The sequence below is a fragment of the Penicillium oxalicum genome, chromosome II (genome assembly GCF_001723175.1).
Source record: "Penicillium oxalicum strain HP7-1 chromosome II, whole genome shotgun sequence".
NCBI classification, from domain to species: Eukaryota; Fungi; Ascomycota; class Eurotiomycetes; order Eurotiales; family Aspergillaceae; genus Penicillium; species Penicillium oxalicum.
Genome location: NC_064651.1, coordinates 3,317,108 through 3,343,269, shown reverse-complemented (window position 1 = coordinate 3,343,269; position 26,162 = coordinate 3,317,108). Strand labels below are relative to the sequence as shown.

At 51.1% G+C, this 26,162-nt stretch overlaps 7 protein-coding genes and 2 non-coding genes across 9 annotated transcripts; 3 read left to right on the top strand and 6 right to left on the bottom strand.

The window, feature by feature from the left end:
- Positions 1 to 9: 9 nt before the first annotated feature.
- POX_b03032 (Endochitinase B) lies at positions 10 to 1,673 on the bottom strand (the record flags this gene model as incomplete). Its single annotated transcript, XM_050111937.1, has 6 exons — positions 10 to 735; positions 814 to 863; positions 935 to 964; positions 1,034 to 1,287; positions 1,373 to 1,473; positions 1,632 to 1,673. The coding sequence occupies 6 exons, from the start codon at positions 1,671 to 1,673 to the stop codon at positions 10 to 12; spliced, it is 1,203 nt and encodes a 400-aa protein (XP_049972283.1).
- Positions 1,674 to 4,939: 3,266 nt separating this feature from the next.
- On the bottom strand, positions 4,940 to 5,799 carry POX_b03031 (uncharacterized protein; the record flags this gene model as incomplete). The annotated part of the gene is made up of 3 exons (XM_050111936.1): positions 4,940 to 5,237; positions 5,405 to 5,636; positions 5,787 to 5,799. The coding sequence occupies 3 exons, from the start codon at positions 5,797 to 5,799 to the stop codon at positions 4,940 to 4,942; spliced, it is 543 nt and encodes a 180-aa protein (XP_049972282.1).
- A 3,086-nt stretch (positions 5,800 to 8,885) lies between these two features.
- POX_b03030 (putative proteasome subunit alpha type-1) lies at positions 8,886 to 10,063 on the bottom strand (the record flags this gene model as incomplete). The annotated part of the gene is made up of 5 exons (XM_050111935.1): positions 8,886 to 9,272; positions 9,388 to 9,600; positions 9,692 to 9,786; positions 9,903 to 9,965; positions 10,057 to 10,063. 5 exons carry the CDS (start codon positions 10,061 to 10,063, stop codon positions 8,886 to 8,888), a joined length of 765 nt encoding a protein of 254 aa, XP_049972281.1.
- A 661-nt stretch (positions 10,064 to 10,724) lies between these two features.
- Positions 10,725 to 12,092, bottom strand: POX_b03029 (uncharacterized protein; the record flags this gene model as incomplete). Its single annotated transcript, XM_050111934.1, has 1 exon — positions 10,725 to 12,092. One exon carries the CDS (start codon positions 12,090 to 12,092, stop codon positions 10,725 to 10,727), a length of 1,368 nt encoding a protein of 455 aa, XP_049972280.1.
- Positions 12,093 to 12,529: 437 nt separating this feature from the next.
- POX_b03028 (Spindle pole body component alp6) lies at positions 12,530 to 15,612 on the bottom strand (the record flags this gene model as incomplete). The annotated part of the gene is made up of 2 exons (XM_050111933.1): positions 12,530 to 14,361; positions 14,415 to 15,612. The coding sequence occupies 2 exons, from the start codon at positions 15,610 to 15,612 to the stop codon at positions 12,530 to 12,532; spliced, it is 3,030 nt and encodes a 1,009-aa protein (XP_049972279.1).
- Positions 15,613 to 16,935: 1,323 nt separating this feature from the next.
- On the bottom strand, positions 16,936 to 18,452 carry POX_b03027 (uncharacterized protein; the record flags this gene model as incomplete). The annotated part of the gene is made up of 3 exons (XM_050111932.1): positions 16,936 to 17,245; positions 17,303 to 18,359; positions 18,425 to 18,452. 3 exons carry the CDS (start codon positions 18,450 to 18,452, stop codon positions 16,936 to 16,938), a joined length of 1,395 nt encoding a protein of 464 aa, XP_049972278.1.
- Positions 18,453 to 22,502: 4,050 nt separating this feature from the next.
- Positions 22,503 to 22,602, top strand: POX_tR052. Its single transcript has one exon. It is a non-coding gene; the product is annotated as a tRNA-Leu (tRNA).
- Positions 22,603 to 23,392: 790 nt separating this feature from the next.
- On the top strand, positions 23,393 to 24,144 carry POX_b03026 (Golgi apparatus membrane protein tvp18; the record flags this gene model as incomplete). Its single annotated transcript, XM_050111931.1, has 4 exons — positions 23,393 to 23,429; positions 23,506 to 23,521; positions 23,698 to 23,790; positions 23,844 to 24,144. 4 exons carry the CDS (start codon positions 23,393 to 23,395, stop codon positions 24,142 to 24,144), a joined length of 447 nt encoding a protein of 148 aa, XP_049972277.1.
- An 855-nt stretch (positions 24,145 to 24,999) lies between these two features.
- Positions 25,000 to 25,101, top strand: POX_tR053. Its single transcript has one exon. It is a non-coding gene; the product is annotated as a tRNA-Leu (tRNA).
- Positions 25,102 to 26,162: the final 1,061 nt, after the last annotated feature.

Sequence of the window (26,162 nt, the reverse complement as noted above, 5' to 3'; positions counted from 1 at the left end):
CGTCCACGGCTACTGACCCGGGAACCCAGCCCGCAGATTATCATACTTGCTCTCCGGGTAATCCAGCGCATTCTCGATCCCGTCGAGTGCAGTGACCCCTCCAATCCCATCGACAAAGGTGCCGATCAAACTGCCCTGGGCCGGGTTAGCGTCCTTGCCACCTTTATCTCCGCTGCTCTCCCACCACATTCCTCCCCCCAGCTGTCGGTACTTTACAAAGGCCGCCTTTCGCTCGCTCATCACGACGGTGTCGTACGAGACCATGGTCCGCGAAGCAGGATCATAGCTCCACGACGCATCGGCTTCTGTGTCCAGATGCTCGGTGGCGCCTGGCCGTGGCAGAGCCTTGTAGTCCCAGACTCCGTTCTCCCAGCTGCCCGGCCCGACGCCGCTATATGGTGTTCCTGGACCATCGGTTCCCTCAAAGGCTCGTCCATACAATGGCATGCCCAGGATCATTTTATTGGGAGGCACGCCGCCCACACCGATATAGTGATCTAGAGCAGCAATGGTGGAAAAGGGGGTCGAGGCTGGATTCGACCTCGAGGGGTAGAGATTGGCTTGGTGACCAGCGACTCGGTCCCAACTGCCCGCATAGTCGTAGGCCATGAGGTTGTAGAAATCCAGTAGCGGGGTCATCTCGTGCAACTTGAGTTTGTTGAAGTTATTGGGGCCTGCAGGACAGGCGATGGATAGATAGAACTTGCGATGCGGACCAGCGGCAGTGTCCAGATTCTAAGAATTTTCCCCGTCAGTCGCTGTATTCAGGCCGCGATGTGGTAAATCAAGAAAGCTCAACACGATATTACTCACATGACGACACGCTCGCAGCAACTCGACCAGATTGAGTGCTTGTGTCTCATCTAGAAATACTACTGTCAGATTCACACGTTGATGGAAAGCACGAGCCTTCGTTCCGACAGGATGCACGTACCTTGCGGATACTCCCAATCAATGTCGATTCCTGTGGAGAGAATGATCAGTCAGCAGTGAACCTCTTTCTGGATCTCCGAGACGTGGTGTGTAAAATTACCATCTAATCCAAGGTCAAGGACCAAACGAGTGGCCGATTCGGCAAATCTGGCACGGCCAGCAGGTGTGCTCGCCGGACCAGCAAAATTGGCAGAATATGTCCAGCCACCAATCGACAGCAGAACCTTTAATTGACGATGCTTCTTTTTGAGCAGGAACAGCTGCTTGATACAACCGTAGACGTTGTTGCCGGTGTCGTTCCACGAGTCGCCCGCATAGTGCTTCTCGACGTCAGACCAGCTATCGGTCAAGTACCTTGAACGATCAACAGTCCGTTAGCTTCAGTAATTCATCGTCCAAAAAGCGAGACATAATATGAGGGGGAGGGGGGGGTACGAACACCTCTCCGGTCTCTGGGTGAATGTTGGCAAAGGAATACAGCACGTGTGTCAATTTTCCGGCAGGGAGATCTTGCGGGTTGTAGTTGCGCCCGTAGATAGCCTGTCCATGATGGATGATCAGTAAGGTCCAATGTTCTTTGGGACGAACCAAGATCGCGAGGAAAATCGAATCTCAAGTGTTCTGCGAATGTGAGGAAGGACACGTCTCCGAGGGAAAGCATGTTATCAAAGGCCTCGGGGATGGTGTTTTACACATACCCAGTTAACAAAGTAGGCGATACTTTTCAATCCTGCCGACATTTTGTGCCTCGTTCAATGTTGATTGGAAGATTGTGGTTTTCACGAGCGAGCGGATCCGTGGTGTGTTGAGGGCCTTTCCAATAGGTCAATAGAGTAAGAATAATAGAGCAAATGGCAAGGATGTGTTGCAGACGGGACTGGCTGATGCAGTTCAAGGCCTGTCAGGTTGGTCGTGCGACTTTGCAGTGGTTCGAAGAGTCAATAGGAGTGATCGGTGCTCTCCGCTGATCGTAGATGTTAGGGTCAATAAATGAAGGAAGGAACCCCGATACCTAATGTCGCAGCCTAACAATGAGTGGGACTGTGTACCTGTCAGTTTCAGCAAATTGCGACGCCCCTCACGACGTCATTGGCCTGATGCAGAGGTGGGGGGTACCCGTGGCTGAGTTGCAGTGGCTGTGTCCCGTGGCCCGTGGCTGATCCACTCTCAGAAGTGGAATCACGGGATCGAATGTCGCTGTTTTCGTCTCAACAGACTCGAACCTTGCAGGGCGACACCACAATGATGATCTGGGCTGTGTCGAGAGAAATATACTTGACAAGTAGATCAGGTAGACTCAAACATGCACCCAAATGAAGGAGAAGGTCAAGATGGGTCAAAAGTCTGGTCTATACAATGACCACCAATCTGGAGGACCACTCAATCGCCCACCGACACTGCACTTTTATAGGGCAGGATTCTCGGTGTCTGCCGCAACTCGGAGGTCTTCCGGCCCAGCGTGACATTCCCACCTGCGCGGGGTCACTTGTGTCACCAGAATTCTCAGTCATGCCCGCTGCAGATCTTGAGGGGCGGTCGTGACTCAGCAATCTACTCTGCCTGGAGGGCGACACCTACCTACCACATACGAGCCTGGAATGTGAAAGGGTCAAGTAAGGTGCTGGGGTGGCCGCCAAACTTTGGTCGAGTCATCTGCAATGCGATCATCTGAGACGGATAACATGATACCTTACCCACACTTGTCGAGCGAAGCGTGGTGTTCAATCAGATCTCCTCCGACTCGGCATGTATATATAAATGGATCACGAGTGTGAATTTGACATGCCTCCCTTGTGGGTCCCCCCGCACTTATCTCGAGCGAAATGGGATTCGATGTGCAAGAAAGATTTCCATCAAAGGCCGATTGCTTGTGCAAAGTCATTTGAGCGACCAAAAGATTGCTTTTCGAGTGAACTCCACCCGAGGGTTGGAAAGGAGGCCCTTTTCCTCTGGGTACTTTTATTCTCCAATAAGATTACGGGCAGGGATCTTAAGGCAACCAGACCTGGAATGGATGGTCCGTATGTATGAATATATGTGGTTGGAGCCCTCGGGCCAGTATGTGATTAGGTTATCTACCCAGGGGAGATGATGGATGATGGATTTTATCGAGTCATGTGCATTTTAACGACATTGGGCACGTGCCGAGAACCTGACACGGGGAATGTTCAGGACTGTTGATCACGTGCTCTGTCAACAGTATGGGTTGAGGATTTCAGGTCAAAAAGAGAGGTGACCAGTCCCAAACGTGTCACTTCATCAACCCTAGCGCGTATATTGAGGATTCAAGTTCCACTATGTTCCGCTCCCCAAGGCCACTCAGGAGGCAGGACCGGGGGTTGAATCGATCACCACAACCAGTCAAGCGGGTGATAGGTAAGTTTACTCGTTGTGGTTTCTCTTCTGGCTGTCCCGCCCTTTGAGAAAATTCTACGAGTCTACTTATGAGCCACGGATGAACTCGGTGCATCGGGAGACGCCGTCTCCACCCGACTTACTCCAGGCATCTGCTGTCTGCATGGAGCTGGACTGGAGAAACTGGAGAGATCGTTGCGCCCTACCAGGACTATTGTCAAATATTCGCCACTCGACCTTCTCTGGCTAGAACCGAAGGGTTGGGGTCAGTATTCCAAGACCTCTCTTCGTAGAAGATGTGCCACTCGAAAAAGCCACATACCGTCCGTGCCTACCCTGCCCCCACGTTTTGTAATCAGAGTGAAGAGTGCCCGGCTGGATCTTCATCCTTTGTCTTTGCGAGACAGATCTCTGCGCCCCACAGATCCGTGCTCTAGGCGGGAGCGACCGCCCCGGGCTGAGTTATCATTCTCTAGAGCTCCCTCGGCAAGATTGACGCTGGCCCTGGATGATCCAACTCGCGCACATTCTACTACAAACTGGTAGGAGGTTGGAACCGAACAAGTCAGAATTGGTCCTGGAGCAGGTTGATGATGGATCTGATGTTGCTAGTGTGTCCAGCTTTCAGTGTCCAATGTCCAGTATTGACTGTATAATGGATCAAACTCACGGCGCAGATACCATGATCGTCATTATCATTATCATCATCATGCGGGATGACCATCTTTCATTCTCCACCCACGACCCGAGATGGTCCTGACGGGGCCCCCGCTCCTCAGCTGGTATGTCGACCAGGGGGACCCGGGCGTCTGGGTCGTGATCCACCCGGTACCACCAATCGGCATGTCCAATCCCTTCCTGGAGAATTGGCGTCGGAGAAGCTCCTGGCGAGGTACATACACGATACAGCAGCACTATGTAGAAGCTCGCTTGGCCCGTCTGAGGATGGACGACCCTATACTCTATTTGAGCCAATAGGGTAGTTCAATCCCAAAGGTCCCACAATCCCAAAGGTCCCAGTCGGGAAAACCCAGAGGCCTCAAGACAACCATCCCGAATCAAGATCGCTACTCATGACACCGTCATTTATAATTACAATATGGATTTCCGAATTTTCTGTTCTCCTCGCCGAATCCAAATACAGAAAATACGATGGCTCTCAATACGTAGAGACTCCAAAATAACCAAAGTCACAAAGACATGCCAACAAACAATGGTTGATGGTTTGGAAAATTGTACACACACAGGATATAGATCAATCACATCGAAAAGAAAAAACAGAAATGAAGAACGAAAGGGATCAAAGTAGAACAAAATTCAAGCCCTAAAACATCACCCCCTCCCCATCCCATCAAGTCATAGAGAGATCCAGTCATCGCCATGCTCGACGTGATCAATCGCCTCGCACCCGATCCAAGTCATCCACCGCATTAGATGGTCTTTTGTGTTCCCCCCTCCCCTCTTCTGGATCTCGAGGTCTGGTGAAACAGGAAGGCTCAACGACCTGCGTCTTGCCCCCGTCTCTCCACGAGTTCCTTTGTCATGAAACTCCCCTCCTCGAAATATTATGGTGGCCGCAAAACATCAATCGTACATCCCATATACCTCATAAAATACCCACACCTCCTAGTTTGCCATTCATTCATCCTTCCTAGCGACTTCCCGCCTGGATGTATCGAAGAATCGTTTCCAAGGACGGGTCATCCCCAAGCCAATAGCCGGCGCGCACATCCGCAGCCCGAAGATCAGCCACGATATACTGGTCCGTGATCCGAGCCAGTTCACCCTGCAACGTCGCCTGTGCGTTCTTCAACGCCGGTTGTAAGGCCGGAGAAGGCGGTTGACCGTGGAGAATATTGGTCCGCGCAGTGATCCATCTCTGCACCGCGGCCACGCGTAGATAGATTTTGTGCGCTTGGAATCGACGTGCACTACTGTCGATAATGACTCTGTCCCAAGCCAAGTGCAGCCGTATATTAGTATATGAATTGAATAAGGAAAAGAAAAAAAAGAGAGAGAGAGAGAAAGAGAGAGAGAGAGAGAAAGAGAGAGAGAGAGAGAAAGAGAGAGAGAGAAGGAAATATGCGCAATGCGAATTCCGCCACCCGGTACACACCTTTGAAGCTCTGCTTTTTCAGTCTCCGCATTCCCATTTCCTGATCCTGGGTTGGGATGAAAGTTGGCTGCCAGGAGACGCTGGGTGGCCTGATGACATTCCCGAAGCACGGTGTATCCTAGCTCTTGCGACTCGGCGGGGGATGGTTGTGCTTGTTGCTGAGAGATGTGAATCAACAGGGTTCGGTAGTCGTTCATGAGCTCGGCGATGCGCACTGCGCGGGCTTGATTGACTGTGTTCCGAATGTAATGGCATTGTCAGAATGGATTTTTTCTTTTGTTGTCTTGCATGGGCAATGTACATCGTAGACGGCTCCATAGAGATTCTGGGTATATCGGAAGTGGTACTTGGGGGGGGGGGGGGGCTGTTGAGGAGAACTCACGTCCGTCGGCCATTTGTAAGAATGTCCGTTGCAATTGCGTCTAGATATTGTCCACGACGGGCTGGAATCCTGGGATGAATTGCCGTCCGGTATGATGTAAGTGTTGAATGCAGACTTGAACAAATAGGTCTCCGACTGTCTTTCTGACAAGGTTTTGTCGAGTCGAAGAAGACAGAAGAACAAGAAGGAGAGGATTGACGAAAGATTTCACAAAAAGATGGGGGTTTTTTCGCGATTGACGATTGAGAATGAGACGACTCAAGAGGCGATGGCATGAGAGATTTATTTAATCACACAATCGACCTTGAAGAAATTCCAAAGGGGGAGGGGGGAAAAAGGCAGAAACCAAATTAATCCAAAAAGAAAAGAAAAAAATCTCTATCATGTTGACCTGAATAACCTGAGCTTCTCTGATCTCTCTCCGACACTCGTTCTGTCGTCACTCCTCCATTCCATCATGGACCCATCGACAACCTGAGAGCCTGCCCAACTAGGCCAAGAACCACGACAAGCATCACGGTTCCCAGAAACCCACCCTCGGAGTAAGGATGAACGAGTCTGCTCGAACCAATGATGGCCCGGAAGGGCCCTCTATGCAGGAACGCTAAAGATGCACCGACCCTCATCGAACGCAGGGTAGGGGAGAGTCCAGTGCTCGCCTTGGAGAATCCACTCGAATCTGGCAACGACCGATGCCAGATGGATGCATGACAATCAAACATGAACCTTGTTCCCTTTCTCCTCTCTCTTCTTCTCTCTCCTCTGTGCCTGGTTTCATGATTTTTCAATTTCTTTTTTGATGATTTTTTTTTTCGTGGGCGTCAAGCAACGGACGTGATTCGACTGCGACGGTGGGGCCGCACGTTAAAGCGGATCGTCAGCGGTACATCCCCAGCTGAACCAATCGACGGCGGAAAACCCGGAATCTTCTCAGCCCCGCTGGACTGAGATCGGCTGCTTCTTTTTCAGCTCACAGACGCCGAGGATGGTCCCTGCTGGGCCCCAGGGACCCTCACGGACTTGTATCCGAATTTAGATGCAGTGGATGGTGGATGAATGATGTACAGACTACCAGTCTATACCGGTACATCACCCATGCGGACCCTCCGAGGACTGAAAGATGCACAGAAAACACATCCTACAATGTACAGTATAGGAGTAGTAGTCATGAGTCAAGGACTGACAGCTCGACCAAACATGAATAACGAATACGTGGGGATTTCACTTTCAATTCAAAGGCGTCCCTCATGATATCAAACTGAAAAAAAAAGACCGAAATATCTAAGTTTTCTGGGATGCAAATGGATCTACTTTGTCACTTTTGCCAGTGTATCATCTGGTATTTGAAATCCATATCAAAGTATTCAAGTCCTCTCATATTCTAAGGATACCAATACCATCAACAGGGTCCAATCCACCAACTATGTAGAGCGGGAAGTTCTCATATGATACACTCTCCATCTATTTTCACTCGAAGGGTCCCCCCCCCCCCCATCTGCCCCGGTCGTCGTTGCACGTTACACAGTCTTTGATTCTCTCATCAAAATCATCCTCCAATCACGGTCCAATTCGTCAGTCAATATCATCTATCAGGAGAAGCGCCCTGCAACTGACAAAGGGGGAGCATTTGGCGCAACGTGCATCGAACGTGCAATATAGAAATAAGATTTCTTTTTTGATATTTGTGAATTTTGATTTTAATCTTTGCTGGAAAGTCTGACGTGCCTCTGCCACGCACGGTAGCAGACGAGGGAGCTGACTCCTCTCATTCCGTCGGTACCTCACTAAAGGTACCGACTCGGTGTTTTTATCAATAACGTACAATCTATTCCGTCTCGGATGGAACCGAGGCTGGAGAAAGCCAGGATTGAAGAGAAAAGGAAAAGAAACTCAAAGTGGAAATTTTTTTTTTAAAAAAAAAAAACTTTGACCAAAAAAACAGCAGAAGAAGGCTAATAGTGCAACTGTAAACTGTAGACAGCAATTGATGCAATCCCGCATGCCAGCTGTATTCGGCAGTGGAGTTTTCGACAAGGGAAGACAAGGACTATACTCGTCCTCGCTACTCGGTACTCCGTACTCCGTATGATCGCAGCAATGTCCAACAGAAAAGGTAGACGCACACTTCGTCGCCCATCAGACTGAAACGAGGGAATTAGGAACTCAAAAAAAAAACTACCACCGTAGTAGTCAAGACGCAGTCCAAAGAGACAAAATAATCGATGACAACCCTGTACGAAAGCCGGTAGTCACATCATCCATGTTCCCTTGAAACTAGCGCGATTTATGCACAAACCCCCAACAGAAGAAAAAACAAAAAGAAATAAAAGAAACCTCAAGCAGACAATCTTTTCAAAGCATGTCAGAGTGGAGAGTGGGGGGAGGGGAATAGGCACAAAAGATTGTCGCATCGAAAACGAATCCCATTCAAGCCACGGCGGTGCTGAGCCACGAGAGGAAAAGAGTCCACTTCGCGGCGCCGGCACAGCTGCCCGCCTGCAGGGTTGCCAGCTGAGAACTGCAGCAACTCTCCTTGCCGAGAGCGCCCTGCCCGGAGAGCCAGGCATGTCCTTTGGCTGATGTGTCACGCAAAGGATCCAGAGTCCTCTCCGACCAAACAACGGCCAGACCTTGAGTTCCGCCAGATGGCTGGTATGCATTCCTGTTCACGGATCGCGGTGGACTCGATGATTCGGTCGGGACCGTGTCGATGACGGGATACGACCGGCATGGTCAGGCCAGTCATTGACTACGATGGACAGACGGGCACCACAGCATCACATATGTGAGGTGTGGCTACAGGAGAGGATCCCACGCACGGTAGGCCAAACCGGGCCAGCAAGACTGGAAGCGGCAGTTACCCAGCAGAAAGGTCCAGTCTGGCATCGCTCAAGCCGCGTCAGGGCCCGTCACGGTATTTGATCTATTTCTTTGAACTCGCAATGCGAGGACAGACGGCGAATTGCGCAAGGCCAGGACCCTAGCACACGAATACGTCATTCAAGGAGTAGTTGGATGGGTGCAACAAATTTCACTTCATGATCATCGCCTGGACAGAGACCCGGACGGTGTCAACGTCCCTACATATAATCCGCTCACTTAATCCTTCTCTGCTATGGCCTGGAGCCGGTCGTCAATCTCCTCCTCCGTCAAAGCCCGGAATTCCGTGGTGGTGCCACCGCTGCCGTCTGTACGGGGACCGCCCACGATACCAACTTCCAGTTCATGCTTCTTGAAGTCCACACTGAGCACATTGCTCAGCGCCGTGATACCCAGCTCCACCACCTCCTCCCAGTTTCCAGGCGCGGCCTCCTTGTTCTTCAGCTTCTTTTCCAGGTAGTTCTGCGCTTCCTGTTGCTTCGGGCCTGAGGAAGTCGCCTTGTATCCGACGTAGTAACCCGCCGGGTCGCACTTGTAGACTTGGGGGCCTTTCTCGTCATCCACCGAAATCAAGGTCATGGCCACACCGAGTGGTCGCATGTAGGCCTGTTGCGTAGGTAAAGGGGTTCACCAGTCAGCCAAAGCAGGATCCAAGGGGGAAGGCCGACCAAGATCATCCTCATCACAGGACCGCCAGACAATTGTCTGCTCAGGGACTCACCCGTTGTGTGTAAACCTGGTTGATATTGGCCAGTCGTTTCGCCAAGACATCACACGGCATCTCATAGCCAAACTTGTACTTAAATTCGGCAGCCTCTCCACGGGCACGATCGACATAGGCACGAGCATCGGCAATGGATCCGGTCATGACACAGCCCACTGAGGAGGAGATCTTGAAGACATGTGAAACGGAGGACGGGTCGATGAGTTTATCCTGTTGTCACGGAGAGGAGAATTAGCTTTTCGAGACAGCCCGATTGCATGGAGGGAGACAGGCGATTCCAATTCGGCTCCGTTGGACTTACAGCGACCTTCTTCTGCGAAACAACGATGGCGCAGTCTTTCCCCCTCACACCGATCGAGGTGATGTTCGCCGCGGTGATGGCCTTGAAGGCATATTCTGGTGAATGCGGGACCAATCGGTCAGCAAGAACAGCGTCCGCAGTGGTGGTCAGGAGCACCTCGCAATCCATCATCGCAGGAGTCTAAGTGAGTAGGGGCGGAGGCAAGACGTACCGACTTGGTACAAGCGACCTTGATCGGAGAAGATGGTGATATGTCTATCGTAGCCTGCGCTTCCTGTTTGCGGAGAAAGATTGAAGGTTAGACGGTGGCCGATGATCGAAGCTGACCCGGTCTGAGCAGGATCAAGACCCAGAAGAGGACATACCGGACATGGTGACGGCAAGAACAATCTAGTGTATCACAATACGAAAGAATCAGAAGTTGACGGATAAGCTGATGGAGGTGAAAGAGGTAGATGAGAGGTGCAACGAGCAGTGACGCGTGCCGGCGGTGCCTGCCCAGGCCGAAGCTCGAGCTTGAGCTTGGCCGTCCTTCACCGCCCTCGCCCATCTAGATGGTGGTTCATCGCCGATGTAGAATATGCCATCTAACTACTAGCCCAACTGACCTAAACCATCATTCTCTAGTGTGAAGTAACCCGTATTTTCCGTAATATACCTTGGCTAAACTCATTCTACCTGCTACAAGGTATACCGTGGATGGCAGAATTGCTCTGATACATTCTAGCATATTCATTTGTCTAGACAACTATTTCCACGGTTTCGGACGGCAGGATGAATTAGGTGGTAAATGTGAAGACGAATACCGATAAGATTTCTCTTCGTGGCTGATATTGCGCAGACCAATTCTCATATCGGGCAGTTGTATGCAGTATGAACACTCATTTGTGGGAATTTTGGGTATGAGACATCATCATGGGATAGATATAGTAAGGACCACAAGCAGAGCATTGCAAGCACATCATAAATGGACAACGCCATGCCAAAATTGTCAAGTGGGAAGCCGAGTGGAACATGGCCGGTGGGAAACCACTCAGTCGCTATCACTTTCACTGCTCGAAATTTCAATCTGCGTGGTACGCAGCTTGCGCTTTTGCTTCTTCTTGTTCTTGCTAGGGGCGGCAGGAGCAGGCTCCTTGACTGTCGATGAAGAGCCTTTTCGCACGCGGGTGCCCTTCCCAGAGGCAGGCGTATCCGGCGCAGGCTTTTTCTTAGGGGTCTCCGCACTGTCGCTTTCGCTGCTCGACGAGTCACTGCCACTGCTGCTGGTGCTTTCATCACTGTCACTTCCACTGCTGCTGGTATAGTCGTCGCTGCTCTCTGCCTTGGCCTTGACCTTGTTGGTTCGAGCAGTCTTCTCGTTATCACTGTCACTTTCACTGCTCGAGATGTCCACGACAACGGTTCGGTTCTTCCTCTTCTTCATCTTTTGTGCCTCGGCCCGAGCAATCTCTTTCTGCTTGCGGGTCACTTCTTCACGATCAAACAGTTCTCCAGTGATCGCGAAAAACACCAGCTCCGCTCTTTCTCTCCTACGAAGACGCTTGTTTGCCTCCACATCAAGCCCATCTCTTGATTCGGCCACGTTCAGCGCATCTCCGCCGCCGGGAAGCGCCGACCGAAACTCAGTCACGGCATCTTGATACTCGGTAGCAACATCGGCACTGTCTTCCTTGAGAACTGCCACTGCGCCGTCGCTCAACCGTTTCTTAGCAGCGTCTCCTTTGAGCCCTTGCAGATATGTCAAGAGGGGGACATTGTATTGGACGGGCACATCTTCAATTGAGTAAAGGTGTTTGAGAAGGTGTGTTTCGCGATTCTTCTGGAACTTCCAGGACGCACGATCGCGGTAGTACCAGCTCAGGTAGCCCAGTATGGGGGTCTCGTGAATCTGAGCCGAAGACGCAGAGGAGGATGGGGTAGCAGAAGCGCTGGCCGTCTTGCGCGCCTTCTTTTTTTCCCGTTTGCGCTTCTTCATTTCCTCAATCACTTTGTTCTCCACATCTTCGGCTTCCTTGGCTTCGGAGTCGGCATTTTTCACGGGCTCGGAGCTATCCTTGTCGTCATGCTCGTCGTCCGCCTCGTCGTCCGCAGGACTGTCACTATCGCTGTCGGCATCCCTGGTCTTCGTACCGGGTCCAAAGGACACACGCTTCTTCTTTTTCTTCGGGTTTTCATCTTTGTCCTGTTTGTCCTCGGTACTGTGTCGGCGCTTTTTTTGACTTGTCACTTCATCTTCAGCGTCGGCGGATGACTTCTTGCGCTTTTTCTTGTCCTTGGAATCTGATTTGGACTTCCTTTCGGTCGGAATTGGTTGGTTCATCTCAACGTCGCTCAAGTCATCCGCGGCATGTTTGGATTGCTTTGACTTTGCGCCGACCATCGAGCTGTCCTTGGCCATGGCTGCGTCCGGTTCGTCCCAAAGATTCAAAACCGTCAGGTTGGAGAATGACTTAAGCGTAACTCGAGACGTCAATTGCCAGGATCATATACAATTGTACCTCTAGTCATAAAAAATCTCCAGACTGGTAGGCAGCTGCTGATCGCGGGCGGAATGGAACTTTTTTTCTGCCATTCCATACGCACGTGAAGATAAGTGTCAAACTTGGCTTATCGCCTGCCGTTGTTAAAACTGCAAGTCCCATGGCCTGTGAGGCAAGACGAGCTCGGATCTGGACTGTAATGCGAGATTTTGTATTATGGTATTGCGGCGAAATGTGTAGACAAAAATTCATTTCACGTTATAGCTTATACACATCTAAGTCCTCAAGCACAGACAGCTTCATCCGGCAGACTAACTTCAGGCGCCTTGTCCGGTACCATTTGCAAGATGGAAGATCACTGAGGACCACCGGCGCTTCGCTCTCGCCGCATCTCCCTCGACACATGCGACTCTGTGCCCGAGTTGGTGCCGGAATTCATTGCTGCATTATTTGCGGCGGCCTTACGCTTTGCGCGCTCGCGCTCTCTATCCTTGTCCCTGTCCCGAGTGCCCTGGGTTGGTCTAGGTCTCCTTCTCGTGGTCTTGTAAACGTCATTGAAGTTCATCACAACCGCAAGGAAGCGCATATCCACATCCGGCTGATATGATAGGTCACTGAGTAAGGTGGTCAGACGTGATTTGAACTCTGCGGACAGATCGCGCAGCCGTACTCTCAGCGAGACAAGCATGTTGTCATCAGCGGCGAGATCTTGGGCTGACAATGAATAAGGCGTGTCGAGTCCCTCGGGTCCAACGCTTGTGGGCCGCATGTCGGGTGTTGATTCCATGGAGACGCCAGTCCGGCTGTTCGTTGGACGAGCGAGCATATCCCGATCGGTTAACCCCCAGCGACCCTGCGCCGTGCGGGTTTCGATTTTGGCACTCAGTTCCTGACGACGGGTAAACTCCGCGACCGAGAAAGAGTAGAGTCCGTCCACAGCGTCCTTGTACGAGAGCATGATCTTGAGGATATGGTGAAGCTGACTCAGGAAGCTTTCTTCAGGTTGTTTCGAGGCAGAAGTGGAGGCACCATGTCTCGAAGATGATGCGGAGCCTAGCAAGCCCTTGTGGGTAACCGAGTTCAGATACTTGGTGTGAGCTTCGATGAGGTCGTCAAGTGTGCATCCCGGTTTTGAGACTTCAGCTTGTAGCTGATCCCAACTGGATTCAATCACCTCGAAGAGAATATAGTATTGCAGCTGACACACAAAATGAATCATCTCGGCGATGACGCAGCGCGCACGTTTCCAGTCGGGTCCAACTTTGTCATCGACGCTACCTAGTACTCCTCGTGCACCAGTCATGCAGCGACGCCAGGTACTGTTGAGGGCAAATTCAACACGCTTGACACGCCAGAGAAAGTTGAACACCTTGAGGTATTGTGTTGAGCCCCATGGCGTGATGACCACATCCACAGGGGCATCGATTTTGTATTCCAGAGTGAAGCAGTCCCAGCCAATTTCACCATGGCTTAGCTCAAGCATACGCGCATCCAGCCGACGAAGCACGTCGGGCGAGTCAAATTGCGCGTTGGAAGCCCGAATTGCGTGCTCGAGCTGTGCCGTGAGCGTGTGGCGGTACTGCGAGTTTGCAGGGCGGTCCAAATTGGATGCGAGCGACTCCATGAGAAGAGCGATGAAGTCACCTTGTCCCAATAAGAGATATTTTTTGAGAGCCCGCAGATGATCGTAAAGCTTGAACTTGTCGTCCATCAGGTGGATCAAACGTGCCATGGTAGTTTTATATGCCTCGTCGATGGAAGTCTCCAGAGTGGCTGTGTCTCCGTAGCTCAATTCCTTGGATGCTTGCTTAGAATAGGCCTCTACCCACTCGGAGTCTCCACAACCGTAGCGGATGAAGTTGAGGGACTTTCCAATAAGGAAGACCTTTTTGGCAAATTCTTGCGTGATGATGGAGGGGATCAGATCGTCATTCAGCTTGTATTTGTCCTCCCAAACGCTGGTCGCTGTACGTCTGGGATCAATGGTGGCTCGCAGATCCGATTCAGCCACAAAGAACTCCCTGTATGGGTCGGATAATTCGCCATCATAAATCCACAACCGGAGCATATCGTAGAAAGGCCGAGTGACGTGCACCAGAAGCTTCTCGGCGAAAGCGCAGACAAAAGGGTCTCCATGAGACGTTGAAAAGCCGTGAATGAGAGAAATCAACTGGCCTCCCTTCTTATCTAGCTCGAAAGGTTAGCTAGAAACAGGGCCATCAATCGGCAAGTCAATTTACCTCGAGCTTCCTCCACAATCAAACTCATTAGTCTCAGCGCCATTGTTGCATCCCGTGTCCACACAACACATCTTTTCAATGTCACGAGCCCCTTTCGTGGTGGTGTCACTGTTGCATTGCTGAGCGCAGTCAATGCCTGTCGAATCTCCGCCTCCAGCGTGGCGACCAAGCCTAAGTAGGAACGCAATTCATTTGCAATAGCGGCCCTGAGACTTTGATTGACAAGGCCACCGTCCGAGGCTTCTACAAATCCTGCTAATTCCCTATAAAGCAGGCACGGCTCAGCCAAAGCGTTCAAAAGCGAGACTAGCGGAGCTGGCAGGTTAGACGGTAACTTCAAGACAGAGTGCGATTGAAATTGAACATTTGTCGATGACAGCCCCTGCAAGTTGAAAGGTAAATCTCGCAGAAGCCCTTGTTCGGTCACTTCATTCGGTCGATTGGCATTGACTGGCGTCTCTGTCGGTGATATCGCGCCTTCGCCCTCGTCTCCAGTTTCATACTGGCTCGCCTGACCAGCACTTGCTCGCTCAACGGAGCGTTCCAAATCCATTCGAAGAGACCGTGGACGCTGCGGCGGTTGAGTCTCACGGGATGCGCGCGGTATTTGTGATGCGGACGAACCGACAGCTGGCCCCTCCTCATCATCCTCCGAATCCACGACCGTATCGCGCTGTGAACGTTCCAGCCCTCGACCCATCATGTTTTGCATTTTTCCATCGTCTAACAATGGGCTACGGCTGGACTCAGCCGGCCGATCCTCGTCCGCCTCGCCGAGCTTGTAGAGCAAGAACAAGATCCCCCATTTTTGCGAGAGCACGGGCTGCGTAAGAAGACGTGTGTAAAGATTTGAAAAACGTACGATCTTCTCGGGGCTAGCATTTTCACGTCTCAGCTTGCGCTTTATCAAATCTGGTGCGTGATTCACGTCGTCAACAGCAATGCTACCGCGACGGCCGCTCAGCGAGCTTGGGTCTGCTGCGCCGTTCGGGTTCGATTCCAGTATTTGCCAGGCGCGTTCCAGATAGGCCCGATGACGCTTTTCCTCAGCGGCCGCGATGGCTAATCCTTCATTTGGGTATCCGTGTTCTTGGGGCAGCGAGGTGATTGGAATCTCGGGGAGCAGCGAGTCGACGAGTTGGGAGAGGGCATCGTCGATGCGGCGCGGGCGTGAATTCGGGCGGTTCGACGTCGACATTCTCCTTCCCTGCCTCCTTCAAGGTGGCAGTACCAGAGCGGGTTGACCACAGATGTTTATTTCAGTGAAAGCGCCAAAGATTGGGTATGGGGAAAGCTCCACCACAGAAACTTGGACGAAGGGAATGATGCGACAAGATCCGGAAATCTGTAAACCTCCGGCGGGGATGCTCTTCCGAGCCCGAAGAGTCGGCCCGACTCCTAAGCAGACGATGCAACAAGCTTCGACAGGAATGTTTTCATGACCTTGGGGAAAGCTCTATTGCGGAGCAAAGTTGATTGACAGACTCGTTGCTAATTAGTGCGCTGGCGATGGTGTAGCTCGGAGCAGTCGCGTCTCCTTATCAAGCTTATCGCCGCCAAACATTATCCCGGCGCGGTTCGGTGCGGTGATGGATGGGCAAGCCGCCACGGGAAAGTGGAACACAAGACAAGCCACTTGACACATACTACTGCCTTCGGAGGTATACTACTACCAACTGGAATGCCCTTCAGCTGCCAGGTTTGTGGCCATTCTATTGTCGATACTTGGATTGCCTACTTCTTCAGGAGGATATTCTTTATGTGAGGCTCGCTTTCATTTGAAGGCTAAGGAACCTTACTAGAGGTGGCCAATCCAACAGGAAAACAACATTCACCCGCCTCTTAACGCCCGCCTAGAAAATCATGTATGTAGACAGAGAACAACCCAAATCGAAGTAAAGGAACGTTGCACCCCAGGGACCAACCAAACATCAAACAAGCAATGGAAAAAACTCCCAAAAAAATACTCTGAGACCCATAAAACCAGAGCATGAGTAAACGGAACAAAAACATTAGAAAGCGTGAGGGTGGGGAAAGAAGTAGAAAATACAGCGTCAGGAAAGTAGGGCCTGCGCGCGTGCAGATAGCTTGCACTGTGGCCAAGGTAAGGGGAGCCAAAGAAGCCAACGAGGGAGAATTTTCACAGACGCCGCCATGATCACGCCTACCAAGAATGCGTGTTGGAGCCCAGTCCGTTACAGGCTCAGGAAGGAGTAACGTCGTCAGGCTCCTGAATCGTGCTGATCATTATAACCATGCTGTGTCAGGGGGTTTATCCCAGCTCAACCTGGTCAGAGTTGAGCATAGGGCCAAGGAGAAAAGTGAGGGAATTTCAAGAGACAAGCAAGCAGATGATGTCTCATCGAGAGGAGAGAAGATGGACCGGGTTCACTGCATCCCGTGCAGGGCAGTCTGAGAGGATACTCTCCTGGTATGAGGGGAGAAATCGGATTTTGACAGGAGCTGCAAGACCTTGGACGCGAAATGGAATTTGGTCGCGTGTTCCCGGTCCCTCTCACCTTCAAGCTCGCCGCATGCCCTGTGCAGGAATTGGGCCACCGGGTGGCATGCCCATCTGACCGGGCATACCATACCCGTGCGGGTCAAAGCCAGTGGCCATGCCATTCATCATCAGAGGGCCAAGCCCCTGAGCTTGGGAGACGGGACAATCTTTGTGAGCCAAGAGGAGTGTTTTCAAGTTGACAATTTCCTCACGCAGCTGAGTCACCGTGGCGGTGAGAGCATCATTCTCAGTGGTGAAAAGCTCAACCTTGGCTTGGAGATTGGCCAGCCATTGCTTTTTCCGTTGACGACATTTCAAAGCAGCAACCCTTGGGTCAAGTTAGAACAACAGAAAGATTTGATTGAGGGAGTTGACAGAAGCATACCGATTCCGTTCCAGGAAATTCCGCCGCTTTTCTTCGTCTGTCATTTTCTTGGGGTCCATGTTGGAGTTTTTCATATCTTCGTCCTCCGAGTCATCTGATGGAGTTTCCGACATTTTAACCTTCTTGTTCGGTCCCTTGGCCGGCTCATCTGCCTTGCGGCGGTTATTGGCCGCATTGGCCTTGGGAGGGTTCTTCTTGCCCTTGCCCTTCGAGGCGGGCTTGGCTAGGTCTTGCTCCGAGCCATCGCCACTCATTTCACGACTCATACCTCCGTTGGTATTCTGCGATACACGTCGGGCTGCGGATGTTCGCGCCTCGTTGTGCGCATTAGGAACTTGATTCATGGGCATGTTGTTCGCTTGGCCACCTTTGGCCAGCATGAAGAGACCATTGGCGGCGTCGGCCGCGTCATGTTGAGTAAAGTCTGTCGTCGTAGGCTGAGACTTTCCGTCCATGTTCGGGTTAGATGTCGGTTCTGGTTCATTTGCATTTGAGTTTGCCCCATTCCCAGAATTCTTCTTTGCGGCCAGCGCAGTCCGGTGAAACTCAATGGTCGATGGTGTAGCACCGCCGCTTTGCAGCTGTTGAAGGAGAGCCTGTGAATTAGGGCTGGGGGCCGGGAACATTGATCCCCCGCCGCCGGGGGTCAATCCTGTTCGTAGCGATGACTCGTTCGGTGTTGGGAATCCTCGGCCGATGCTGTCGAAATAGTCGTTTGAGCCAGTGGGACCAGGAAGCATGGCCGGGCTAAGCGGTCCCGAGCGCAGCGAGTTGGACCAGTTGTAACCTCCACCAGACGACGCACCAGGCAGAGCGGGCGAGGTGAGGGCAGCCACGGGAGGCAGGAGCGACTTGCCAGGCGTTTCCGCCGAATTGCCAGTACCAAAGGATTGTTCAAACGGATTGGGCTCCAGCGAGAATGGGTTGTGGACAGAATTGAAATAGTCGGGAGTATCGCTCGCAGTAGTGGCAGCAGGGCGTGGAGGCGGCGCCAGCGAGGTGGAAGCGTCTACATCCGACCTTTGCTCTTTGGCGTCAGAAGACACGGCCTGCGAGTCTGTTGGGAAATAATGGTCAGCATGAACAATGGTCGAACATTGAGGCAACAGCGCAAAAAGGTACCGGTGCGACGAGTACGAGGGGCCTTCATGATGGGGACCGATGTAGGGAGTTGATGAAGAAGGTTGATGGAGGATCGATGACGCCAGCTGTGAGATCATTCCAACGGCAGAAGGGTATTTCGCAAAAAGTATGGGCAGCTCCCAGGGTGGCGTATTACCAATCCAGCAGGGGAGGGGGCATAAGCGAATGAAGATTGACAATGACGAGGGACCCAGAGGTAGTGATCAGAGGAGTCGGGAAGGACTGTATTGTCTGACTCCACTGACTACTCGCAGTGGCGCGAGAGCGAACACAACTTTTTTTTTTCTCTCTCCCTCTCTCCCGTGACTGGGACGCGCAGTGCGACCGTGACCATATATGTCGATCAAGATCCCTAACCCGACCGTCCAACCGATACAACTGGGCGCGTAGGGGAGAGGGCAGTAGGTGTTGGGGTGGGGGAAGAGAAATTTGATGCGACCACACACACTTATACAGGGCTAGGCTGGGCGGGTGCCGAGAGTTTGACTGGAACGCGAAATATTCACACCGGCCTCCCTCACACAAGGTCAAGATACGAACCTTCTCTGGCAATTTTTTTCGAGTCCATGGAGGGCATGGTTTTCGATAGAGTCGACACGCTGGGAGCAACTGCGGCAGACATCACCAAAGCGCGCGATGGTCAAAAGGGAGTGGCGAGCTCACAACTAACTATTGGGCGTGGCTTGCGCAGGTCGCTGCGGAGAGAAAGAGGAAGGGAATGGGAGGAATGGAAAAGTGACGTAGAGGAAGAGAAAGATGACGACAATTTTAGGGGAGGGAAAAACATTAAGTACGGTGGCCTCGTCCGAACGGGTTCGGTTGAAATGGATTTCTGCAATACCAGGTATCATACCATCAATCACTGTATTATCAATCATGGGTACAAGGCCTGTGTGTGCTAGCGACAACCAAAATCTGTGTATATTGTTGTTTCATCGTGAGTAAGCGGTGTACCGGGTCGGTTTACATCGCGATGGGGGCATGCATCGAATACCGTTACCGTACCATGGGATCCACGCGACAGCGCTTCAGCGGTACCACACCACCTCCAATATCGCGTCTGGGACTTTGGACGGCACTGACCGATCGTTTGGGGTGGTAATGGCAAGGTAACTGGACGGACCCCGATGATCTACTTCGAATCAGGGAACTGGCAAGGGCCCTATTGATGCTCATGGAGGGCGGCCGGCCTTCGTGGTTGGCTCTTTTCTCGTCCACCGAGGACATGCCGAAGAGGTCGGACTGGTTCGAGGCCTCACAAACTTGGGGTCTCCTTCAATGTGGTATCAAGGCATGTCTGTCTCGTGTGGCCACCTTCTCCGCTCTTTCGTCTTCCCTCTCCGTCGAGTTATGTCTTGAAGACAGGACAAGCACATTCATCGATTCCCCTGGAGTCCTAGGGTCGATAATATGTGTATACAAAACTACGATCTGCTGGGCATGAAGGGCCCTGCAGACTCTGCTTGTGACCATGTGTCGCCTCCGGTATCGATAAGTCTAAACTGAACTCCGGCAAAGGCCATGTCAACGTCCGGCGAGAATAGTGCTAGTGGACCTTGGTCTAAAGGTTTTGTGGCCAATCATCACGGTATTTCAAAAAAATGTGGGTCGCTGACACGACTTGCACTGGCCGGCCAGTAGCACGCGTGGATGGGTTGGCCACCACCCTTGTCCCCTTCAAGGAGAAAGGAAAAAGGAAGGAGAGCGAGCGATAGAAATCTCTGCGTGACGATCTTGGCCTTTTCAGACACGACAAGTCTGGGTTGAGGCCTTCGAGTCCATGAGAGGAATACAGTGTCCCGATGTAAGAGTGGGCTGAAGAGGATAACTTATCAGCAAATCTTGATAATGTGGCAGAGGAATCAGCCAGTCAAGCGGAAATGTACAGGTTTACGTCGAGAAGAAAGACGTTAATGATTCTGGGTGATGCATGATTTCACGATGACGACGACAGAATTTCGACAGATGTAATCTTACGTTACCATACATGTGTAACGATATGACATTTACAGTACGCAGCACCGTCACGACAGATCGAACCATTCACATTACATGTGAGATGGTAGAATATATCCGCCGCCTGTGTACGTATATGATTGGCTCTGCCGGGTGCACTTCCGGCGACGGTGGGGCTTCTCTGGTAGTTGAGTCAAGCATTTTGACTGGGCGAGGCACTAGACGAATTGACATTACGGAATCGACCCATGACGTAATCTACCGCACAACACTCGGTGTATGGATGAATGCACAGTAGAGGTCAGAATTCAGAGTGTCGCCGCTCCGAAGAATACAAAAATGCGACATATTTTCAACATCGTTGGAGTTTGAATATTCAACATCCTATTGAATCGGGGGGGAGGCATCGGAATCTCAGGTAAGGTTTAGAATGGATGGTACCTCGTCCTGTGTAAAGCTCTCCTTATCCAGTATATGACCGGGCTAGTCAACGCCCGCCGTGGATGCCCACTCGGGTGCCTGGGGGCAGCGTGCTGTACTTGCCTGGAATGGGTTGTGCCTCAGCCCACTGGTTGGGGCGGGGCCAGGGTGAACGGTGTCAAGCTGACTGATCCAGTACATGAACTACCGCCAGAGCTACGATGACGTGCGTGGCCCCTGGACTAGGCGTAGTTTCATGCAACAACCTCGGGACCCCTCGTTGTGCTCAGCGAAGAAATGTGACTGCATGACTCGGGGATTTTCTTATCAATCAACCCCAACGTGCAGCCCCGAGGCATATCAAGAGATGGGGAAGGATGCGGGCCAGAAGCCCTTTCCAGCGTAGTTCAAAATCTCTCAAATCCCGAAATAGAGGTTTCTACGACAGACGGTGATTTCGAATTTGGAACATGCCATGTACATACTTGCTTACCTGAAGAGTGTTAGGGTCCGTAGGCCGGAATCCACTGCAGCAATGGACGGACAATTAGGCATGACATGCGACTAACCTTCACAGACTTAATCTAGAGAGATATCAATCTGGCCACAGCATAGCCTCTTCAAAGAGGCTGCCCACCTCCTGCGTTTCCGAGAATTCTCGTGGTGTGTGGAAGCAGGTACACGCTAGACGTTGCACATCAAGGAAAGTAGGTCGGGTGTGGGGCTCTCCGCAGTCTATTCAACCTAGCTTTATCAACCTACAAGACTGCTGATCGAACATCTACGCATCTGATAAAGACAATTCCCATTCCTAGGTCTACGATGTCCCCCATCATCACTCATTAGCTTGAGCCTGGAATCTGGGTGCAGCCAACAATATTGGAAATCAAGCCGAAGATCACCGATGAGCACATTGCTGATGGGGAGCCCAGGTTTCATCTCTGACTCGACCACTGCGTGAATGCAAATAAATCGGACACACATCAAAAGGTTGCTTTGGCTTCGCATCTCCGTTTCGGTGTTCTTGTGAAGCCTCCGAGCTGTCTCGCTCAAGCTCCTTGCGTAAGATAACAAGGGTCTGATTCTGCTCCTTGTAATTGGCTCTGGTCCACACCTCTGCATGTTCATGTGTGTAAGGATAAGAAGAATTCCGCAGATTCAGTACGACAGTGGGCTCGTTCAGCGTTTCGAGTCAAGGCTGCGCTAGTCTTGTTAGTAGCCTCTAATCGATGCAGTGCGATGGTGATAATGGCGTGAGGCTCAGAGTCTTAGCTATGGCTCTGTGGCTCTGTGTTGGTATTGAAGAACCATCTTGCATGGTTCGAAAATACTGGGGATAAGATGATGTCCGTTTTCAGATCACGTCTCCTAGAGTAGGGGGACGAATCCAAAAGAATCCTCAGGGGACAATAGTAGCCTCGTGCCTCATAGCCCTCGACTCGTTTTGAAAATCTGACCTATACTCTCGACCTGATACAGATGATCTTCGTCTCATAGTGAAAATTTGTTCTTTATTATTTGTGTGTTGCTTTTACCGATTACTTCCCGTGGGACGGAATCAATATCAGCAGTTCCTAACTACTACTAATGCATCGACATGGAGTAAAGTCAAAGACTTTGGAAATTGGAAAATTGCAACTCAGATTATAGTGCCAAAAAATTGCAACCTTACATCAAGTAAGGCAAGATGGCCGAGTTGGTCTATGGCGCACGGTTCAGGTTCACCTGGTCCAAACTTCCGTGTCTCGAAAGGGGCGTGGGTTCGAATCCCACTCTTGTCATTTTTTGGTTGTCATGATATCGCTTTTTTGTTCACCTCCCAGGCGATGGAATTGCCTGCGTTTGAGAACGTAGAGTCTACACTTTACTATGTATTTGCGCGGTTTTATGTGGGTATTTTTTTAAATGAAGTTGTGGCAATCTTGCTCCGCTACTTAAATTCCAAGTTAGACTACCTCATCCTCTCCTTTCTCTTTGTCGGTTTGTTACCCTCTCATTGAACTCGCAACCAATTGCGAGACTACTTTCCTGGTCGTGCTGAAACTTCAGCGGTCGACCATGACGGCAGCGGCTGAAGTTGACATGATCAGACTAATGTATGCGAGAAACGCATACATGTTACAGATCACTATACCCGGTCCTATGGCAGATAGTTTGTGTTGTTCTGCAAGGTAGATCTCACAGCAGCCATATGTCACTTTAGATGTATAGGCATTGACTTGACTTTAAAATATTAGTATTGAGCCGTGTTTAGGTACATACAGTTGCATTTGTTCTGCACATCATCAATGCCATTTCAATCGTCGTGGACAGCCGTGTGGAATCAACGGCCTCAGCCCCAGTTTTCCCCAGCATGGATGATCGACAGAATGGCAGCTCCGGCGGGTGGCTTCCGCTTTGTTTTGTTTGCGTTTCAACATTTTGACCGCCCGGTGCCGGCTAGGCAGTCGTTTGTACACCTCTTCTCTTTCGACCACTCCACCTTCGAGCTTGAAGCCCCAGTGCCCAGTACCTGCATTCTGCGTTTTATTCTTGCGTCGCGATAAATTCCAGAATACTCCCATTCCCATCATGACTCTCGCCGAGGAATTCCAATCGAGAAATTTCAGTAAGCACCCCTCCATGCTGACACCCATGCGACGATCGGAGGATCAGCCTTGCTAACTCGATGTTCTTTCTTCAAGGTATCTATGGACAATGGTTAGTTCTGCGCCAGGCCTCCGGGGTCCTCAACCATCAGAGTTCTTCTCGGTCGACCTGTGAATCTTGATCGCGCAGGTCGGAGACGAGGTTTCGTGATGCGCCGCTGTTGCCTGATCCGCCTCGTGGACAACAAGCAAGATCAGCTATGAATTGTACTCTAATTATTCGATTAGGGCCGGTGTGGTCTCTATGATCATGTGCTTTGCTTTGGGCATTGCCAACATCTTTTCGCCTCCTATCCGAATTATCTTCTCCGTCATCTGCCTGTGGGTTGAATCAATCTCTTCTCGGTATCAGAAGTATCTCCTGACAGTTGCAGGGCCTGCTCGTTCATCATTCTCTTCATTGAGGTTCCTTTCCTCCTGCGAATTTGCCCGACTTCCTCCAAGTTCGATGCCTTCATCCGTCGCTTCACAACGAATTGGATGCGTGCTGCCATGTACGCTGCGATGTGCGCCATTCAGTGGGTCAGTCTCGTCACCGGGGCCTCGAGCTTGATTGCTGCCGCCGTTGTTCTTTCCCTCACTGCGATCTTCTACGCGCTGGCTGGTGTGAAGAGTCAAGAGTTCGTCGGCAGCAAGACACTTGGTGGTCAAGGAGTTGCGCAGATGATTGTCTGATTCAAGGAGATTTCTCCATGCGTCTGGATGACTACGAAGCCCTCTCTCGCACATTGTCTCGTGTGATGTTACGCTTGTGTCCTTTGGTCATTTTGATTCTAGCGAGGATCCGAGGTGCCTCGATCTGGAATTCCTGTTTTATAGCAGCCTTGTACAAGGCAACCTGGAACGTGCTACGGCCTTGCTTGTTTTGTTTGCTTCTCTGTAATCATATATCTCGATGGGTCTCAATTAGTCTGTCGGTTATTGCACCTTTATGTGGTCGTTGGTTCTGATCGGTCTTCATCTTGATACGGCTGCAGAACTGATTTCTCGATACCTCTAGCTAGTATGATAATATTATCTGTGTTTTTCTAATAGAGATGTCCTGGTCGTATGGTCTTGGTCTTCCGGGCCCGCGGTCGATAAACGGCAGTGGTCCCGCTTTGCCAGCCCCCAGTGGCTGAGCTGTGCACGAGTGGATGTGGTATCTCATCAGCGGTATGCGTTTACGCGGCAGCTCTGCCCGGTGGGAGGTAGGAAGGCTGGAACTTGTGAATGGGCGGATCCATTCAGCCCAAAGCTCCACAAATATATATACACTACCATAACGTGAAGTTGCTTTGCCACGGAGATTGTACGAGGAAACCATTACTATACTCATATATCTTAACTCTGCGATCAAAACCAAGTGCCCAAGAGCCTTGCGTCTTAGTTCAGGAGGGTTCCTAATATAAGGTGAGGAGACCAACATTGATGGCAGGTGGCAGGTGGCAGGTGGTTGAGACACGGGGCTGAGATACGGACTGCAAGATAAGAAGTGACAAGGAACAAGATTGAAACATATAATCAAAAAGCGTCACCTCTCTCAATAATGGTAAGATGGCCGAGTTGGTCTAAGGCGTCAGGTTAAGGTCCACCTTAGCATAAAATCCTGATCTCGTTTACGGGGCGTGAGTTCGAATCTCACTCTTATCATTCACTTTCTTTTTTTGTCTTTTTTCGTGTTTTGGGCACCATGGTCTCAGCTACCGCGTACTCATTCGCTGCAGCCCCCCGCTTCCCCTCTTCGTCTTAGTGATCATCGGAAAAAAAAAAAAACCAGGCAGCACATAATATCTGACCGTCTTTAATTCTACGAGCCAACCCCACCGGCGTGCATATCTCGCATATGCTTCCGTGTGCTGTAGTTCCCCCCCAAAGCTATCGTAGACTAATGACGATTGAATGGACAAGATGCAGTGGTTGATGCCCCATGAGAACTGTGAGCATCCTCGCTGAATGTCAATATGTACCATAACATGACTGCTATACAAGTGGATAGAGGATGAGCATCAGCGTAAAGAAGGGCCAATCTGAAGCCGAGGTCGATAGACCCGACCCGGTGATCACGACAGAACGTGGGGAGACGACGGTGTCTGTTACCGCCTCGGGGATAAAAGCCAATCAAAAAGTCATGATTAGAGACGGCGATCGCAGCGTAGAACTGTATCCACTTTCTGAACGGAAGGGCCTGCGCGTTCATTGTGAGAGATACCTGGTGTGACGGCGACGATTGCAATACACAGCTGTGTTTGGAGTCTAGAGATAATGGCCTGTAGCCTGGTCGAACATGTCCTGGGCTCAAGTTTGCGATCAATTGGGGCAGCCTGTGATAAAAAAACAAAGCTATCCTAGGATAGGTAGACTCAGGGCCCTTTGATGGTGTACCTCCTCAATCATGCAAGAAAAGGGTGGAACACTCATAGCCCACGCCGTTAATACCCTTCTAGACCCACGGTCTAGCCACCATGGATGATCGCACTAATACCTGTATGCGAAACGAGGCGATGCCTGTTTCTGCACGAGAGGCTCAGAAGGCGGTGGTTGGACCAAATCCATAGGCTCGACTATCCCAGCGAAGACCAGTGGCCTTGACAACTCCACCTGGCACCCTAAAATGAGGCATTTGGTCGAAAAATGCCGCAACGAAGCTCCTATATGAACCAGAACGGTAGTGCTCGAAATCGCAATCGAGACCAGCCGTTGGAGGTGATATG